The sequence below is a fragment of the Cheilinus undulatus genome, linkage group 12 (genome assembly GCF_018320785.1).
Source record: "Cheilinus undulatus linkage group 12, ASM1832078v1, whole genome shotgun sequence".
Lineage (NCBI taxonomy): Eukaryota > Metazoa > Chordata > Actinopteri > Labriformes > Labridae > Cheilinus > Cheilinus undulatus.
Genome location: NC_054876.1, coordinates 5097264 through 5118882, shown reverse-complemented (window position 1 = coordinate 5118882; position 21619 = coordinate 5097264). Strand labels below are relative to the sequence as shown.

The following is a 21619-nucleotide window of genomic DNA, read 5'->3' as shown; positions in this document are numbered from 1 at the left end:
AGAAGCTTGGCAATCCGGGAGGGACTCGGAGTAAAGCCATTGCTCCTATGCGTTGAGAGGAGCCAGATGAGGTGGCTTGGGCATCTGGTCTGGATGCCTCCTGGACACCTCTCTGGTGAGGTGTTCCAGCCAGGTCCCACTGGGAGGAGGCCCCAGGGAAGACCCAGCACACGCTTGAGAGACTCATAGGTTGTTTCCACCAAGCAGTCGGGCTCAGTTTGGTGTGGAACGGCAGGCATTTTTTTGCCTTTCCATATAGCAAAAGTTGGAAAGGGTCCCAAAAAACTGACCCGTATGTCCCACTTTTTGGCACCCTTCCGTAGGGGTACCAATCTCACCAAACTGTCCCAAAAAGGTGAAGCTACAAACACAATAGGGGGTTGCACTGATGTCATGTCAGTGCGCAACACAGCTGCTTGGCTCTGGGCTGCAAACCACGGAAGTTTGCTGTGCGAGGAGCGGATGAAAATGGAAGACAGACTAATATCTGCTTAAATTGTGGATATTTGGATTCGATGGAGATCCAAACCATTTCCTCGTCTGTGGATATTGATATCTGGCCACAAATAAAGTTTCCTGACATTTATTTGGACCTGGTTTTAAGTACACAAAGCAGAGCCTGAAGGCTCACATCAGCCTGGTCTATCCGTGATGGATGTGAAACTAAATCAATGCTGATGTTTTGTAAACACAAAGCCTTAGAACAGTTGATTCACTGTACTGTAACTAGTTATTCATCTGCCTCTTACTTTAAGTAACTTCCACCGCTTTGTGGTTGTTGAAGGTGTTTGCAGCCTATTTTAAAATGAGATCAACGCACCCAGAATTTCTGACTCTATCTAGTTTGATTTTATCACCAGCTGAACTTTTACTTTATTTTTAATGTGGCTAATTCTCGCAGTACAGCTCTTAACTTTTATATTTTGTTGTATGAACTGTTCTAGACTAGATATATTCACGCATTAATGTACTGTTACGACTCAAAGCATTTCTGTACACGTATTCCATCAGCTAAGGACCTGTACTGACAGTGGTTAACGTAATTAATATTTAGTTGTTGTTGTCGTCCTTTTTTTTTTTTTTAAAGCACTTTCAGCTGAAATAAAGCTGTTTACTGCTTATTCCCTACTGATTTCTGTCACTCATCCTTTCTACAACTCTGTGGCTGGACCAGCAGACTCGCACTGCATGGGATGTCACATTTATGCCTTTACAGCCCACCCACCAAATCAGGGCACAGGTGTAAACTATTTTGGGTTTTAGCGTACCAAACCATACCAAACCTGACCTACTGATGGAAACATGGGTTATGTCTCTCGGCTGGCCTGGGAACGCCTTTTGATCCCCCGGGAAGAGCTGGAAAGGGGGAGAGGGAAGACCCTGCTTAGGCTGCTGCCCCCGGCAACCCAATGGATAATAATAGTAATAATAATAATAATAATGATAACATAAAAAAAATAGAAATTAGATGTCAGGAATTTACTGGTGGTCAGTCAGAAAAAAGAAAACAAAACCTAGTGAAATTGAAATTATTGAGTGAGGATGATGACTGTGGTAAAGAGAAAAGAGAAAGCGAAAGAGCTCCACAGTGAAATGGCTACACAGACACCAAGCAGGGTACTGACATGTATTAAAGTGTATAAAATCACAAAAATCAGTAATTATGCTTTATGCCACTTCATGCCTTTGGTTCACAGGTTGATTCTGTTTACTTTTATCTCAAATAAACTGCACCAGGGTTTGTTAAGAAGCGAACCAAGACCCCCTATTTTCAAGCCGATCAGACTTCCCTTGTTTGATCTGCACCACTGGATGAGCTTTCACACCACTACAACTGAACCAGACCATGTGGGACAATGGGCCAGAGTTAATTTAAAAAAGACCACACAGTTTTGGTGTGAATGCGCCCTAAGATCTTTAGGTGGGGGGCTCCTGGTCGTTCCAAAGTCAAGACTTAAAACCAAAGGTGATACAGCCTTCTCCTTCAGGGCTCTCTTGACTTTGGAGTGACCTACCCCAGGAGATAAGGCATGCAGAAACAGTCACTTCTTCTAAATCAATTCTTAAAACTAATTTTTATAGGCTTACTTTCATGTGATGTTATCCTCTAACTCTAGGCCATATCGCCCAGCTCTACATCATGATCACACACAATGATTTTGACATGAGTAAACAAATTTCATACATGGACTCTCCCACATGCATTTCTTTATACTGTATGTCAAAACTGTAACTAAAACTGCCTTTATATTTCATTGCCTCAATACAATTCTAAAACAAAAATTAAAAATAAAATAAAGGTTAAAGAAAAACACAAAAGCAGAAATCTATCCCAGACCTTCTAAACCGTTTTCTTTTACTATTTAAATGGACTTAAACCTATATAAGAAACTTAATGATTAGATCTAATGATAACATTTACACACCATGATAATTTGAATTGACAGTTGAATTTTTTCCCAGACATTTATTTAGAAACTTTTAAAATATGGAATATATATATCATTATGCTAGCCAAGACGGTCTGGGAATTGTGGCAAAACCAAGTAATTACATACACAGGTGGACAAAATTGTTGGTACCCCTCTGTTAATGAAAGAAAAACCCATAATGGTCACAGAAATAATTTGAATCTGACAAAAGTGATAATAAATAAAAATTCAATGAAAATTAACCAATGAAAATCATACATTGCTTTCGAACTCTGTCTACAAACTTGTAATCAGTCAGTCGGCCTATTTAAAGGGTGACAAGTAGTAACTGTGCTGTTTGGTGACATGGTGTGTACCACACTAAACATGGACCAGAGGAAGAGAAGGAGAGAGTTGTCTCAGGAGATTAGAAAGAAAATTATAGACAAGTATGTTAAAGGTAAAGGCTATAAGACCATCTCCAAGCAGCTTGATGTTCCTGTGACTACAGTTGCACATATTATTCAGAAATTTAAGATCCACGGGACTGTAGCCAACCTCCCTGGACGTGGCCGCAGGAGGAAAATTGATGATAAATCGAAGAGACGGATAATACGAATGGTAACAAAAGAGCCCAGAACAACCTCCAAAGACATTAAAGGTGAACTCCAAGGTCAAGGTACATCAGTGTCAGATCGCACCATCTGTCGTTGTTGGGGCCAAAGTGGTATTCATAGGAGACGACCAAGGAGGACACCACTGTTGAAAACAAATCATAAAAAAGCCAGACTGGAATTTGCCAAACTGCATGTTGACAAGCCACAAAGCTTCTGGGAGAATGTCCTATGGACAGACGAGACAAAACTGGAACTTTTTGGCAAGGCACATCAGCTCTATGTTCACAGACGCAAAAATGAAGCCTACCAAGAAAAGAACACTGTCCCTACTGTGAAACATGGAGGAGGCTCAGTTATGTTCTGGGGTCTTGCAACAGGATAATGATCCAAAACACACAGCTAAAAACACCCAAGAATGGCTAAGAGCAAAACATTGGACTATTCTGAAGTGGCCTTCTATGAGCCCTGATCTAAATCCTATTGAACATCTGTGGAAGGAGCTGAAACTTGAGAAGGCACCCTTCAAACCTGAGACAACTGGAGCAGTTTGCTCATGAGGAGTGGGCCAAAATACCTGCTGAGAGGTGCAGAAGTCTCACTGAAAGTTACAGAAATCATTTGATTGCAGTGATTGCCTCAAAAAGTTGTGCAACAAAATATTAAGGGTACCGTCATTTTTGTCCAGACCTGTTTCGTGAGTTTGTTTTTTAAAATAATTCTGTTGAACCACAGTTCAAAAGCAATGTCTGATTCTCACTGGTTACTTTTCATTGAATTTTCATTTATTATCACTTTTGTCAGATTCAAGTCATTTCTGTGACCACTGTGGGTTTTTCTTTCATTAACAGAGGGGTACCAGCAATTTTGTCCACGTGTGCAACTGTGTGTTTAAAAATTCTTAACATTTTCCCAGACTTAAATAGTATATTTTGTACATGCAAATAACTTAAGGGGAGATGGAATGGTTTAACATAACCTTACCTGAAGAGTAAAGTCAGTCACCAGAGGTAGGCAGCAGACTTGGGATGAGCCGGCTGCGAGCATCACAATGAATTCACTTCTTAGCTTAGCTTAGCTGACAGGAAGTCGAGCTCAATGTCCAGGCTTTTGACTGTAGTGCACTGAACCAAATTTCAGGTCAGACAGCTATTTCAATAGGGCAGTCACCACGGATTGGCTTCAAAAGCTGTTTGAGCCCGACTATAGTGATCTAACAGCTGACATCACACAGGCTTTATACAGTTGATGATTGTGGCTCCAGCACTTCTCACTGATGATATTTGTCCTCATAAAGTAATGAACTCAACTGTACCACTAGTCATTTTAAGCAAAGAAATCCAACCATCCTGGTTTATTTATATGATGATGGAGAGATGATGATAAATAAAGGACAACAGTGACATGGTCAACAATTCATTTTTTTTATTTAGAATTTCTTACCTTCCACCTGCAGATTTTTTGAAGTTAATAATGGCATCTTTAGACCAGTCACTCTTTAAGGACACACAACTGGGTTCAGGAGAGTCTGGGCTCTGGTCCTCCATCCTGATACTGAAAAAAAAACACAATATGTTTAATCATACATATGTTGATATGCATTTATATAAAGACAATATGGTTACATACAGATATGTTTATAAAAAGATATGCTTATATTGAGATAACATGTCTATGTGGACATGATATGTTGTATAGTGATGACAAGAAATAATACCAACAAAAACTTGTCCATATCTAAATTGTAATTGTGAGTGTCTATGTATTTTTTATCTAAGCGTAGTTAGTCAATAAAGCTGACTGTGATTTCAAGCCTGCTCTGGCCCTTAGTATAGCTATTGACTTCTGTGGTGCCTGTATTACATCTCACTCAAATATTCATCTTCCACTTGTAACTTACATTACTGTGGAAAAATGCCTCACCTCAAATGCACATTTGCACAAAAAGATTATACTAACTGTAATTTAAATTACAGTGTTAAAATGCTTCACCTCACATGCATAGCTGCACTAAAAGATTTTACTAACTGTAATATAATTTACTGTGGTAAAATGCCTCATACGCACAATTGCACCAATGAAGCTATTACTGTACAAATGAGTATGTTAATGTATGTTGTGTAGTCAGAGGTATTGACACAGGGCTGCCGATGATGAGATTTTGCAATATACTATACATAGGGGTGTGGCAAAAAAAATCGATACACTCAAATATTGCGATACTTCCTGGCGTGATACTGTATCGATATTTTAAAATGCAGTATCGACATTTTATTAATTAACTAATTATTCACTTTGTTGGTGTGGTAGTTTGTGGTGTAATTTCACCCCCTGTCCGCTAGTTGGCGGCAGTCATCGCTAGCTGGCAGTTGACTCTTGCCTCTTCTCTCTTGAGACAACAAGATCACGCGAGACTTCCAGTCTGCGTAAGCCGGTTGCTTGTACCTACCAAGTAGAGCGACTTCTGCTGCATTCATAGTGGATGTGTGGACTTATTTTGGCTTCCAAAACATTAAAGACAGCACAAACTTAGACAGGAGTTAGACAGTCGTTTGGAAGATATGCTACGCCAGAGTAAAATACTGAGACAACACGACGAATCTACGAGTTAGGCATCATCGCGTTAGCGCTACAGCTAACGGCTAACGTCAACAAACAAGCCCGTTGAAGCTACCACCGGTCTCTACTCGTGCAGCCAAAATAACAGTCGTATTATTTGTAAGGACCTGTCCCGTGTAGTGTGGTTAAGAATGACGGCTACGGTAACACAAGAAAGAAACACTGGCCTGTCACGTCATGCCCTCCGCAAAACACAGTCCATCAGTCTTAAAGCTGGACGTGACGATCAGCTCGTCTCCCATAATCTCCCTCCACAAACACATTATGTGATTACCAAAAATAAATGCTATAATACGAAATATAAAAGATTGGAGTACATTCACTCTATAATAATTTATTCACCTTTAAAAAAAAAATCACGATAGCATTTTAATTCAGTGGAACAAATGGGGAAAATCCTCATCTTCAGATTGTACAAAGATAGGTAAAATGCAAGATGATGCAGGACTATATATTTTTTAGACAGCTTAATTCTACATTGTTAAATTCCATATTAACTTAAAATTACATAAGTTAAATATATATATACTTCACACATATGTATAGACTTTATGCACTTCATATTCAGTATTTAGCTCAGTCTGTGTCAAATTCTGTGAAATTGATATTAAATAGTGAATAAACTGAGAAATCCTGCACTTGACCATTTTATAACTATTTTGTGTTCTCTGGTTAGACATATTTTGTGATGTATCGTTATACAATTTTCTTGCAATATATCGATTATTGCAGTATCACTGTACCATGGACCATGTATCGCGTATCGTATCATGAGGTACCCTGTGATTCCCACCCCTAATATAAACAGTGCTTAACAAATGTATTAGACCTAACCAAAGTAAGGTTTATGCCACAGCTGCCCTAAATTAACAGCATTGGTAATTACCAAAATCATTTTTTATGTTTCTGCAATGGTTAATACACCAATATGTAGAAGCCCTTTAACCCAAATGATATTTCTAATGCTAAAATAAAATTATTATTGTTATCCATGAATTTTCTAATTTACTGATTGACAAAAAAAAAAACCCTGAAAAAACAGTAAAGAACATTAATATTTCTTGATTAATATGTCAAATTATAGTTATTTACTTGCATTCCTGAACAGAAAAATTAATTTGAGTGGTTGAATGTTATGCTTGATTAATTTCTGACTTCTCAGAGAAGCCCAGTGAGCCAGCTCAAACTTGGGTATAAAAAGGTGAATTCAGTTTGAAATTCCTCATTCCTGTTCAAAATGGTAAAATGTGGAGAGCTCACTGAAAATGAAAATGTCCGCATTAAAGCACTTCATGATGCTGGATGGTCTCTGAGACAAATATGACAGGTGGTCTAATAAATGTGTTAAGCACTGTATATATATATATATATATACATATATATATAGGTAAATTATAGGTAAAGAGGTCCCTCTTAACCCAAAACTATGCTTTCTTAATATCTACCCAGATGATTTTTTAATTTCAAACAACCTAAAGTCATTGCTGTATTGCTCTGTTATGGAAACAACAAACAATCTGTGGTGTGTCCTAGTGGTTGAAAGGAATGACCCTTTTTCTTGATCTTAAAAACATCACTTGTTTTACAAAGAAGAAACTCCACAAGTTTTAAAATGTATGGAATGTGGTTTTTTTAGATTCCTTGACGGTAAAGGGTTATCATGTGAGGCATGGGCTGATGAAGAGATTTTGAGTATGTATAGGGCTGTTGTTTGTGTAACTTCCCTTTTTTTTCCCCTTAAGAATTGTGCCCCCCCCCCCCCCCGTATTTTCCCAGTTTTTGTGGTTTTGTTGTGTGTGATTGATTTATGTATTGCACTGGGAATTTCGGGTAGGGGGGGATTGTGGGAGGGATATAAAAGCTGGGAAAAAGAAGGATTGGGAGTCTTCTCTGTCACATTGCACTGTCATGTTACCTGTGAAGTTACTTCCAATAAAGAAAGTTATAAAAAAAAAAAAAAAGAATTGTCATTGTGTCAATGTCAGCTGTCAATGTGTCATTCGACATCTTGTATACTTTATTTTTATCTTTCTAAAAAGTCAATAAAGAGATTTAAAAAAAAATAATAATAATCATGGATGGGAGAGACCTCCAAAAATATTTATCTGTAGGGTTAATTTACTAATGTGTGACGGTCAGGTAAAATTTATATTTATGTTTGGTCAACGTTGTAAGTGCATTACCTGGATCACTTTTACCGGACCTTAGCTCACAGAGAGAGAGAGCGAGAGAGAGAGCGAGAGAGAAGGAAAAAAACGCTCAAAGTCCCCGCCCCACCCCGTGATGAGGCCTACACACTCTAAGTGTGACAGGATGTGGCACACCTGACAATGTCTACATATTCATATCTGATAACTCTCTCTCTTTCTTTGACCACTAACCAAACAATAATTCACACTTTTCATCAAATAGAGAGTGTTTTCCAACATAGTACAGAACATTCTGCTGATTATTGATTTTATAGCACAACATAGGGTGAGGCTGGCTTGCTTAGGCCTTGATCCTGTTTCCTTTCTTTATCAGTTTGGGCTAACCTCCCTTTAGAACAACAGTCAGACTTTAAATCCATACCTGCACTCCTCTGTCCCCAGAGCTCCGTCACACCAAGCTACAAAGGTCCACAAACAAAGGATGTGTTGTCGTTATTGGTCTGGATTAGTTTCGTGTCCGTGAAGTTTGTACTAGCCATGAAAAAGAAACTACCTTCTGGGTGGGGGAGGGGAGCCAATATCATCCAACTGCAGCCATCTGTGCGTTTCTGTGCAGTGGGAACGCCCATTTGTGGGCGTTCTCAGGGCAGGGCCCAACTGATCTGCTGTTGCGTTCACTGGTAGTCGGACATTAGAGATTCACTCTCGGAAACGTCTCCCCTTTATTTCTTAAGGTTTATTTGCGGTCAACAACAGAACAGGAACAGCGCGGAGAGAGAACAGAAGAAAGAGGAAGAGAGAGGGCGCGAAGTAAAACAGATGTTGTATCAACCAACAACCAGACCGGCAGTTTCCCAGTCCATAAACCTCCCTGCTTTATTTCACGCCCCCCTCTCTCTTCATCTTCGTTTTTCTCTCTCCGCTCCCGCGCCCCTTCTCTGGCGTGCACGCCCAATCTCTCCGTGCTCACCGAGGCTGAGGGAAGTCATCAGAGTTCAGACACTACAGCAGAGAAATTATGAGAAGGTTGATATTGTTACTACTGAGGCAACATTTCTTCCTTCAATCATCGGCGCTAATATGCGCAGTTATGTGATTACTTTCATCTATTGGACAGGCAGACGGACATCTGCAGAGGATGAAGAGAGACAGGGGGAAGGAACAGTGTATACACACTATTTCATCGGCGGAGTTTGGGGTTGGCTACATGGGCTTAAGCCCCGGATGTTTTCATTAAAGCCCCGGACCTTTTTGGGCACAGAGCGACTCGCTCCTCCGTTAAGTTATTCGTTGTGCATAAATTTGTGATGAAGTGAGTGCTCTTTTCGACAATATTCAATCTTTGGTAAATGCCGGTAGCGAAAACAAAGTTGGAGGAAGAAGCGTTCAGCACAGAGGACAGCAGATGGTCAGAATACAGGTAAAGTGTACAGGGGCGAATCTACAAAAATATTCCTCGGATGGCACGAGGGTGGCAGGAGATTTTTAAGGGGTCGCAACTCATGGCAAAGTGTATTTGTTGATTCAATCACATTATCAATTGATATTTACATGAAAAGCCTCCAAATTAAGGTATGTTAACTCAGTAAAGTTTGACTCCCTTACTGAGGCACATGGATAAAATTATAAATAAAAATATACACGGTGAAAGAAAATAACAGAACATAACTAAATTATGCTGCCTTACAACAAAACACTACTTTTTATACTCTAACACCAGCAGTGGTCAATGCAAAGGCTGATACAGTAAGTGTATTAATTACAAAAAAATTTACTGATGTTTGTCAGTGTTGATTTGGGATATTTCTATCAGCTGTCAATTATTAGTCCAACTTGAGTGCAACAATCATTTTATGTACAGACTTCATTATCATACATCCAGCAAATTAACTACTTTCAAAGCTTCAATACATCAACAGAAAACTAGCTGATAACTGAAAATGTGGATGCATATAAAAGTAATCAGATCTGACATGAGCACAGAGACCACTGTCTTTGAGTTTAATCTTCTTTTAATCACAGCACTAACCAGCTGAAATAAAAACAGTCTTCAGGTCAGAGAAAATGACAGGAAGGGAAACAATTAGTCCCATCTTTGGACTGTGGAACCTTCTTTAGCCTCCTCCATGAAGCTTCTTTGGGAAACGGTCCTGTTTCAGCTGAGCTGGCCCTTCACAGCTGGATTTGGATGTCTAGAGGAAAAAAGATTGAAACTTAGAGCTTTACTGATTAAAAGATGTATAAACAACTAATAACACCATGTGAAGCTGTCACTGATAAGACATGTGTAACTCAGGTTGTATTTCAGCACACAATAGAACATTTTGGTCTGGTGAGCATTCCTTTCTCAATTTTGGAATTTCAACTTCAGATGCTATAACAGACCTAAAACATATTGCACACAGAACACAGTCCCCCACAGATTTTCTACTAAATCCCTCCAAAGCAAACACTTTTATTAGAACTTTTTGTCCCTCTTTGATCAGTCTCTATTTCTACCAACTCAGTCTGTAGTGAGAGAAAATTTACATTGTCATCTTTCCTATTCCTTATATAAAATTCTAAAGGACTTCACTGTGATTTTCATTTAATTTTAACAGTCATATATATATATATATATATATATATATATATATATATATATATATAATGGTGAGAATCTTAACATTAGATGCTGGGTGTGTAAATAGCTGTTGTTTTCCAAGTAACTGTCTGATTCCACTGCCTGCAGCGTGAGCTGGAACCCAAACAGATATATGTAAGATTCAAAGTTTTCAGTCAATAAGAGGGTTTGTTAAGCCTTTAAAAGGCTGTACATTCAGGGACCCATTTCAAGAAAGTGATTCAACAAAATTTAAGTATAAAGATATTTTTGATAAAAAGTTAGACTGCTTCAGCAGCAAAGCAGAGATTGATGGAGTATTGGGGCCAAATAACAAAATAAACACTTTGACATTTAAGTTGTAATACTGAAAGATTAAAGTGATAATAATATGGGAATGAAATCTGAAATGTTTTAGATTAAACTGGGTAATTTGCAAGGTTGTAGCAACAGTTACATTATGAGAATAAAGTTTTAATGTAAGCCCTTAATTAGATGTTTTATTTTTAAGCCTTTATATATCCAGCCTATAGGCTGTATTAAGGCTTTTGCTTTCAAATAATGTGTCAAATAATTTACAGACGGTATGAACATGTTCTATCAGAACCATACTCATACCAGTAAAAACCTACTTGTTCATTTTGGCTTACTACAAGATCTTTAAAGCATGCAAACATTGAACAATCAGAATAAAAAATCGTCATGAGAGAGATTTGCTAAATACCCAATAAAATAAAAAAGTCTGCTTCAGCCTATTTTTTTATTTTTTATATTTTTTATTCAATCCTGCTCTCTGAAACGGGACTCTACTCAGTGACATCGAACATTTGAGCGTGCATGAAAAACTTCAATAGGTATTCCTACATTAAACAGACCTGACGTCGGACCTAGCTATCGTTATATCCAAACTCAGGTTAGTGTTGATTTTTTTTTTTTATGGCGTCATATTTATGTCAAAAAGGGCGAGCGAGATTAAACATGCTCACGAGCAGGTTATACTATTTCATACACGCAGGTCTTAAGTCCTCGCGCGTAATTTTAACCACCGCGGGAGGTACACGGGCACCTGCGAGCGAGAGGGGGTGGCCTGCCCGGTGAGAGCTTCAGCCGGGTGCCCGGGTGACCGTAAACCTCCCGTGGTGCTTAAACCTGCGTGTGTGAAATAGTATAACCTGCTCGTGGGCATGTTTAATCTCGCTCGTCCTTTTGACACAAATACGCGGCCATAGTTTTTCAACCAGATTTGTATCAGCACCACAACTCCATTCATGCACTTTTTAGATGATTGCCATCTCTTCATAGATAGTTTATTTACCTTGGTTTCTCCGTGCGGTCAGCTGTGCCAAATCCTCCCGCAGAGTCATCACCGTGGGGGGAGGGGCTGAGTCATTGGGTGTTGCATTCACCTGCACTCGGACATCAGAGATAACTCGCGTAAAAAAGGCCGGTGAACAAAAGTTTTTCTCTTGCATTGAAGGCTGCCAGCTGGGGTGGAAGCTGGGGGGTTTTAGACAGCCAACATACAGCGCGTTTATTCAGCCTGAGCTCACTGCTCGTTCACGTGTGTCTGCTTATGTGTGCCGTTTCAGTCAGAATCACCACTCTGATTAAAGCTACAACCACAGACATGTCCGTCACATGAACCAGTTAGATTATGGAGCTAGAACTGAGAAAATAAATATGCATCCTCCAAGTTTCAGACAACACTCCTTTCTTAAAATGTTCCTCTGAGTTCTGACCATGTTTGATAAAATAGTGATCTGATCCTGAAAGCTGTGATGCTGCTGATCCTGGGTCTGTCACACACTGAGCACAGCAGAGATGTTAAACAGACACATTTATTTCAGAAATTGTTATCAAAAAAAAAAAAAAAAAAAAAAAAAGGAAAACAGAAAAAGATAGCTATTGTAATTTTAAACAAATTTATGTGCATATACTTTAACATTTGGTTAAAGTTGTGTTTAAACACTAGTCAGCCATAAATCATGTTGAATAAAAGATCTAAAGAGGGGAGTTTAATCTTCTGCTCATTCTGCTTAATCTTCTGCTGAAGTGTGAGCTGACTGTAGACTGGAGAGGTTTAAATCAGAAAGAAAACACTACTTTTTTACTATTTAAAATATTGGCTATTATGAAAGTCTGACAGGATTTGACTTCTAATTTAACTGAGATCTTACATAGAAAAATATGATGTGGCTTTTAGACTTTAGGAGATGGTTTGTTTTTGTGTTAGGATGATTTAGTCTGACCTTATTGACTCATGTGGAAACAGATAACTTGAGAATTTTTTCCTCAACTCACAGCTAATTTAGCCACTTAATTTTTAGTAAAAACTAGAGCAAAACACACCACAATATGGGAATTAAAGCTTCTGAAGCTCAAAGATTTCGGGGGGAGGACGGCCAGATCCCCCCCCCACATGTCTGAAGTAAATCTACATGCCATACAGGTAAAATGTGGTTTACTTTTTGGTAGTTTTAATTTTCAGAGTTAAGTAAAGAAAAGGATACAAACAAATACAGATGCAGATTAAAGGACAGATATAAAGAACCGAAAACCCCTTTAAGTAGAAGACCGTGAAACAACAAAAGTCAGGAAAATGAAATGGGAGTAAATGATGAGCAAAGAGAGGAGAATTATTACAGCAAAGGCTTAGGTTTAATTCAACATGAAGAAACATGAAGAAAAAGTAATCAGAGAAATTAAGAAAGAGGTAGGAGAAGAGGACGTGAAGCCACCAGTGGTTTTAAAATCAGGTAAAGACAAAGAGAGGCAGAAGATGAAACTGTTGATCTGATAATAGAGCTCTGTTACAGGAAAGATAACAGAGGAGCCAACAGTTGATGTGATTAAGATACATATACAATTTGATTTTTTAATGATAGTATTATGGTCAAAAATCTACAGACTCTTTGTTTTTATATTTTCTTCTTTCAGTGGAGCAAACTTCCATCCAGGAGTAAAAGAGTGGAGCAGAGAGAGAAAGAGAGAGGATGAAAGAAGATTAGAGGAGGAAGAAAGATCAGAAAACAGAGTGAGTCAGAAAGGAATAGATCAGATAGTACCTATAATAAGTCACATTTGAAATTCTGTTATGCTATTTGCCTTTGGAAATTAAAAACAAACAAATAAAAAAAACTAATAGGGTTACAGGTGTAAACTCCACACCTATGTGTTTATTATGAAATAAGGTATACCCAACATTTAAAATCATAGAAATTGTTTGTTAATAGGTAGGGGAGATTTGTGCCAAAGGGGAAGTAGTGCCGACCCTTGTTTATAGAAAACCATAGAAGAAATTGGTCACGTGACCACATATTTTTGAAGAGCCATCCGTTTTACTCATTCTGCATTAAAGACAGACACATGGCATGAGGGATAAGCACATTTTAGCTCAAAAAACTGTTTTTTGCCTTTCAGAGTAAAATTTCTTAATCAAGGTTTTTTGATTGTTGTGTCTGAACAATTATAGACAAGTTTGAAAACATTTCACACATGTTTTAGTGCTTCAGTAGGCTACACAATGAGTCTATACAGTTAGCATGATGTTAGCTCTAAACTGCTGGATCATGCAAGTTTTTCCAAAATAGTGGGGCTGGGGTGATTTGTGCCAAAGGGCCTGGGTTAAGTTGTGCCACTGGCACACCCATAAACCCAGACCCAAAGACACATCCCCACCCTGACAGCCACACAACCAGACCCAAATACCCAGAACTCCAGACCCACACACCCAGAAACACAAATCCCAGACCAACAGGCCTAGACCCTAACCCACACACCTTCTCACCCAGACCCACACACACCAACACACCCACCCTAACAAATCCACACAACCACACACTGAGACCTGCACACCTAGAACCCAGTAAAGAAGGCCAAGAGCAGCTGGAGAGGTGAGGAGATGGACATGCCTCATCAGTGTTTGATTAACCTGCCATTTGTTTAATTTAGCAAACACTGATTTCAGCTTTGAGTTTGCACTGTTATTAAAGAGCAGTTTATTCAGTTTTTAACTGGCCTTAGCCACAATGAGATGTTCAGAACTGGCCAATATCACTTTATTAAATGATTCACAAATATCGCATATTGTGTATTAAAGATTTTTGTGTTTCCCCAAAAACTAGAAAATATGACTTATTCCATTAGTTTAATAGGGTGATGAAATCTAAATAAAACTTAAATGAGTGATTTTGTATTGAATTTGTCTTGCTTTTATATACCATTACAGTTTATGAGATTAAAATGTTCTGTTTTACTTCAATAATCTTCAATAATGACTGGCACAATTTACCCCGACGTATTCTCCCCAAAGGCACAACTTACCCTGCACCGGGGGCAAGTTGTGCCATGAGACCACTTTTTTTCTGAAAGCAATATTACTTAAACAGTTTATTTCAGATCCAAAGTTATTGTTCCCAGGGATGCACCACATCCTGAAATATATGTACATACTTAAGTTGAAGGCATTACTGTCATGGCCTTACTTTAAAATCACTTTAAGTAAAACTGGCACATCTCACCCCACTCTCCCTTACATTAAGTTCTCCCAAATGAAAAAAACGTGCATTCCATGAATACAAATGGGTTATAAACAAAGAAAATAGTGTCTGTAAAGTTGGAAAAAATCTCACCAAGAGAATGCTCCCAGACCCCCCTGGTCTCGGGCTAAGCCCCTAATGTTGGCATCATCTAGCTCTGCCCCTATCAAAGTATCTCAAAATGAGTGAATACAGCCAGGAAGCATTCCGGAGTTGGACTAGATGTTAAAGTCATGATGTAACCTCATATACGTTTTTCTCCAACACAGATCATTTGCCTGTATGTTTATTGACAGCAGGTGTGTATCAATTGTGCATTAATCAAATGTATTTTGATGTAAATAAGGGGTCCAGGGTGTATGAAATGACATCAAAATAGAGGATGTTATCTGAAAAATTTCCTCCAAACATTTGATATCTTTATATCCTAGGATTGCATTATTACATCAGTACATTGAGTATCCTGATTACTGCATCCTTAGATGGTGTGCAATTAAAGAGAATGTAAGATATTTTACTAAACATGCATTAAACAAGAGACTATAAAGCTATTAAGATGAGAGCAGGCAGAGCAAGAGACAAAACACATTAAGCTGCACGAAATAACAAATACTAACTGAAATTTAATTAATATTTTTTTATAAGTAACCAATAAGAGTATCAGCAGTTGTAGTATCAGTGGTAGTAGATTTGGTAGTAGTAATAACTATAATAAAGACAAAATATTTAAATGGAATTATAGACACAGAAATTCAGCTCCAAACGCTAATTTTAAAAGAAGACTAAATAGGTTTTAAAAAATAATGAAATTATAATTTGAAATTTTTCACAGGCTTCTTTTATGTGTTTTTTTTAAGTGTTAAAGTGCATAAAATAGCATAAAAATAGAGCTATATATTTGTCTTTATACCTATATCTCTCCCTCTCTCTCTATTTATTTATTTATTTGTTTGTTTTTTTGTAAAGGGACCATGTACAATAAAAAACATAAACGTTTCCATTTGATGCATTGTACCAGAGTTAGCGTAAAGCTAATTTACATCTGCAGTCCCTTGGCAGGTAACAATTAAAACATCAGTTATAAAACATCACAGAGAAATGACAATAAAACATTGGCTCAAGCTGCAGAGTTAGATCACCCACACAGACATACACTCACATACACACAAACACCTTGACATGCCTTGACACACCTGTGGCAGATCATTGATGTAGAGACTAAATAGAAGGGGTCCTAAAATGTCACACCCCTGAAAAGAGGAGAAATAATCACAACAGTGATTCTGTGCTGTTTCCTCATCAAGAGCTTTTAGTAGAATCTTTAACACATTGACAAATAATAAACACTTTACAAAATATGCATGTACAATGCTTGTTTCAACATAGGAAGAGGTAGAGGTAGGTAATACTTATAGTTCCTTTAAAGCAGAAAAGATAAACAGTATTAACTGTAATAAATTCTTTCCTTAATTTCCTTTCTTTAAACCAAAAATAGATCTAAAGTGCTCAAAAACAAATATTCCTTCTTAAACTAATGCTAAATACATAAATAAAAACACATAGAAAACAATAAACATCTTCTCGACACGTTTCTGGATCAGTTCACACGAGAAACAGAAGAATAATATAGACTACGCTACACACAGCGCAGCTACGGGTCATCCTGCAGCTCTGAGCAAGGGCTCGCTTACTAGCAAAGTTACTCTTCACAAAACACATCTTAAACTTACTCAAAACATTACTACAACATCGTCACAAAACTCTAAACATGTTAGAAAGTAATTTCGGACATGTTAGCTGTACTTTTGACCCTAAACATACCTGAAAAAGGGGAGAAATAATCACAACAGTGATTCTGTGCTGTTTCCTCATCAAGAGCTTTTAGTAGAATGAGGAAAAGACCGCGTATCCCCCTAGCGTTTCTGTGAGGCAAAAGCAATCGATCACAGATGATCTTAGCTCAGCCTACTAAGTAAAGCAAAGATAAACATAACCAAATCTCACTTTTAACATTAAAGAATAAGGTAAATAATGTATTTTAAACCCTCTTTTAGTACTTAAACTATTCCTTGTTACATCAAACTAATTTTAAAAGTATTTTAAATGTTTTTAATATTTTTAGTCACTTTAACTGAACTGTTCTTGTGCATATATCATGCACTTGGACTAAATCAACTTTTTAAATAATCTTGCAAACCATTAACTTGTTTTTATCCTTACTTATTTATACATAACTTTTCAACTTGTCACACTCTCTCCTACAAAATAAATGTCGTCCCGACATTAACTCAAATATATTACTCCCTTTTTTAATGTCTCTTGTACACTTGACACTATAGATCCTTCAAAAAGCTGGTGCTTTAGCAAAGTCTTTTGGTGTCAGAGTTCGAAAACACAGTCCATATCTTTTGACTGACTACTGTTTAAACAGTCCATAACAGTCCATAAGGATCTCAGAATATTTTCTGGATTTCTTGGTTTCTCTCAACTAGTCAGCAAATTGTCTCTGACCACAGGCTGTTAAGACAGTCCATCAATGGCCTATGGAAACTTCTACATGAAGTCCTTGGTTCTAGTCAGTCGTGTCATGTCTGTTACCTCACACTTGCTGTAGTCCATACATGTAGGGTGACTGAAAGAAGTATGGCTGTAAGGGGGGCAGCCATGGCACAAGTCCAGATGTTGGATAAACAGGTAACAGCTGTGGTGGTGGCTGGATACTGTAGCAGGAGGGGGTACCCAGCTGATCATAGGTGAAGTGCTTTGGTGGGTGTCTCTCTCTTTGTGGGCGCTGGTAGGGTTCCTCCACAGGTTCAGCATCAGCAGTTGAAAGAGGAGAGGTGTCTGGTTGGCGATTGTCAGGTTGATCTCCAGTAGGTAAGTCCATCTCCACATCAGGTTGATTCTGAACAGGTGCGATGAACTCCTCACATTCTGGTGGCTGTGTCGGCATAGCAACGGGGATTCTCACTGGGCGTGGTATGTTCTCAGGCTCCATCACTGACCTGACTCCTTCCTTAGGAGCTGAAGGTGGTGCAGAGATTGGAGCTGGCTCATAGTGCAGGTCATACTCATCCTCGCTGTCTTCATCAGATTCTGGAGGTTGGGGTGCAGGCTGATGTCTCTTTCTCTGTTTACTTGTGTCATTTTTAGTTTTCTCAGGTTGTGTCTCAAAAGGTAAGTAGTCACAGGACATAAGCAGATTTCTGTGCAGGACTCTGGAGCGTCCCTTACCTTTTTCAGGTCTCACTTCATAAATGGGCAGGTCATTCCCCATTTGTCTCACTACTGTGTGTACTGTATCCTCCCAATAGTCACGGAGTTTACCTGGTCCTCCTCTTGGTGTCAGGTTTTTTACAAGAACTCGCTCTCCAGGCTGTAGAACTGAACTCCTGACTTTAGTGTCATAATGTCTTTTATTTCTCTCAGCAGCTTTTTGTGCATTCTCATTTGCAATGGCATATGCTCTTTCCATACCTTGTTTCCATTTCTCCACGTACTCTCGCTGGTCAGAAGAACCTGAGGCTGTGTTTAGACCGAAGAGCACATCGACTGGAAGCCTTGGTGATCTTCCAAAGAGAAGGTAGAATGGTGAATAACCAGTAGCGTCACAACGTGTACAGTTGTAGGCATATACCAGCTTGTTCAGGGATTCTTTCCAGTTGGATTTCTGGGTCTCAGTCAGTGTTTTAAGCATCTGCAACAAAGATTGGTTCATGCGTTCTGCTTTGCCGTTCCCCATAGGGTGATAGGGTGTTGTTCTGGATCCGGCCATGCCGCTGAGTTTCTTTAGCTGGGTGAAGAGCTGATTTTCGAATTCTCCTCCTTGGTCATGGTGGATGCGAGAGGGGAATCCATACTTTAAGGCAAAGTCATTAAAGATCAGGTTTGCTGCAGTTTTTCCTGACTTTGATGTTGTGGCGTATGCCTGAGCATAACGTGTGAAATGGTCCACAATGACAAGGATATACTCATATCCGCCTTTACATCGGTCGAGATGGAGGAAGTTGATACAAACCAGTTCAAAGGGTTGTGTTGTCACAATACTTGTCAGGGGAGCTCTTGCTTCATGATGTGGTCTTTTCTGTTTAACACAAGTACAGGTTTTGGTCACATAGTGCTCAATATCTGATTGCATGTATGGCCAGAAGAAGCGATCACGCACTAAAGACATGGTGCGATCGACACCTTGATGTCCCATATTATTATGCAGCTCTTCCAGTGCCTGCTTTTTGTACTGTTCTGGTAGAACAAGTTGTTTTCTGGTTGAAGTTGTTCTGTGGAGCACACCTTCACTGTCTATCATTAGTTTGTCCCACTCTCTGAACAGGCATTTTGTCTTGGGGCTGAATGTCTTTAGCTCTTGGACATGGGGCTTTGAACCTGACAGCTTACAGTTTAGCACAGTCAGACATTTGTGCATTTCTCAGCTGATCTCTTGGTATAGGGCTGACTGATGCAGTGACTGCCTCATCTGCAACTGAGATTGGCAGAGATGCAGCTGAAAGGGACAGAGTCATATGGGGCTCACCTTGGACCTCAACTGCCTGGATTGTGGCTGCGATAGCGTCAGGTGGCAGCTCTTCTGAGCATTCTGTCATCAGTGTCTCTACATCCAGAGGCCTTCTTGATAATGCATCAGCATCATTGTTTTGTCTTCCTGGCCTGTACTTTATCATAAAACGAAAATCAGCTAACTCAGCAACCCATCTAGATGTTGTTGCATTCAGCTTTGCAGTAGATAGTATGTAGGTTAGCGGGTTGTTGTCGCTATACACAGTAAAGGTTGGAGCGTAGTACAGGTAATCATGAAACTTGTCAGTTATCGCCTATTTTAAAGCTAGAAACTCTAACTTTCCTGCATGAAAGTGATAGTTTTTCTCAGCTGCTGTTAATGAGCGAGAGCCATAAGCTATAACTCTAAGCTTCCCGTCTTGTTTCTGATACAGCACTGCTCCTAAACCTTGGTGTGAAGCATCAGTGTGTACAATGAATGGCTGATTGAAATCTGGAAAACCTAACACTGGTGGGTGGAGCAAACAGTCAATCAGTTGTTCAAGTGCATGTTGATGCTGATCAGTCCATGTGATTTGTTTGTTTGAGGGGACAACATGGCTCACCTTTTTTGTTTTTGACTTTCTTGTGTTGTCAGGAGTCTCATCTGGATCTGCTTTCAGGAGGTCGTACAGACAGCTGGCTTTTCTGGAAAGGTCTCTGATGTATTGTCTGTAGTAGGAGAGCAGACCAAGCATTTTTCTGAGCTGGCCCACATTCTGTGGCTTGATATCTTTTAGTGCTCTGACAGCTTCGAAATCGGCTGGGTCGACTCTGCTGCCCTCTGCTGACACTATTCTGCCCAGGTAGCGGACTTCGGGTTTGAAGAGATCACACTTACTTGGTTTGAGTTTGATGCCGTATTCTCTGAGGCGTCTTAGCACTTGTCTTACATCATTCACATGGCTTTCGAAGGTTTTGCTGAAAACCAGTGTGTCGTCAAGATAGGGGATGCAGATGTTATCTCTGAGATCTTCCAAACATTCCTCCATACAGCGTTGAAAGGCCGCTGGGGCATTCATGAGGCCAAAGGGAATGCGTATCCACTCATAAAGTCCCCATGGAGTAACAAATGCTGTCATTGGTCGGCTTTCTTCAGACATGAATCCCTGATGGTAAGCTTTTCCCTGGTCAAGGAGGGAGAACCAGGAATTACCACCTAAACTGTCCATGATGTCCTGGACACGAGGGATAGGCTGACGGTCAGGATGTGTCTTGCTGTTTAAGTCTCTGTAATCAATGCACAGTCTGAGGGTGCCGTCTTTTTTCCTAACGCACACAACAGGTGAAGAGTATGAGGAATTTGACTTTCTGACCCAACCCTGTGCTATTAGGTCATGAAGGTAGCCTTTCATCTCCTGATACAGAGGTCTGGGTACTGCGATGTACAGTTGAAACCAGAAGTTTACATACACTATATAAAAAGGCACATAAACTTTTTTTTCCTCACCGTCTACCATTAAATCAGATTAAACTTTTCCTGTTTTTGGTCAATTAGGATTACCAAAATTATTTCTATTTGCTAAATGCCAGAATAATGAGAGAGATCATTTTTTAGACATTTTTGTTATTATTTTCTTGAGAGTCAGAAGTTGACATACATTTCATTAGTATTTGGTAGCATTGCCTTTAAACTGTATGACTTGGGTCAAACGTTTTGGATATGCTTCCACAAGCTTCTCACAATAGTTTGCAGGAATTTTGGCCCATTCCTCCTGGCAGAACTGGTGTAACTGAGCCAAGTTTGTAGGCCGCCTTGCTCGCACATGCCTTTTCAGCTCTGCCCATAAATTCTCAATGGGATTGAGATCAGGGCTTTGTGATGGTCACTCCAAAACATTGACTTTGTTATCCTTAGGCCACTTTGTAACCAGTTTGGCAGTATGCTTAGGGTCATTGCCCATTTGGAAAACCCATTTGCGCCCAAGCTTTAACTTCTTGGCTGATGTCTTGAGATGTTGCTTCAGTATTTCCAGATAATGTTCTTTCCTCATGATGCCATCTATTTTGTGAAGTGCACCAGTCCCTCCTGCAGCAAAACAACCCCACAACATGATGCTGCCACCCCCATGTTTCACAGTTGGGATGGTGTTCTCAGGCTTGCAAGCGTTCCCCGTTTTTTCTCCAAATG

The 21619-nt window shown here is 39.2% G+C and overlaps 1 protein-coding gene across 2 annotated transcripts in view; it reads right to left on the bottom strand.

The window, feature by feature from the left end:
* The window catches only part of LOC121518739 (protein NLRC3-like), a 52941-nt gene extending 44542 nt beyond the window's left edge, over positions 1-8399 (bottom strand). For both annotated transcript variants that reach the window (XR_005992669.1, XM_041801286.1), the window contains exons 1-3: positions 8348-8399; positions 8216-8252; positions 4469-4579 (exon numbers count right to left, since the gene is read on the bottom strand). Coding sequence is in view for 1 of the 2 variants with exons in the window: in XM_041801286.1 (XP_041657220.1) it covers positions 4469-4579; positions 8216-8252; positions 8348-8378 (179 nt within the window). In the remaining variant the exon portion in view is untranslated. The remainder of the gene's footprint in view (positions 1-4468; positions 4580-8215; positions 8253-8347) is intronic.
* Positions 8400-21619: the final 13220 nt, after the last annotated feature.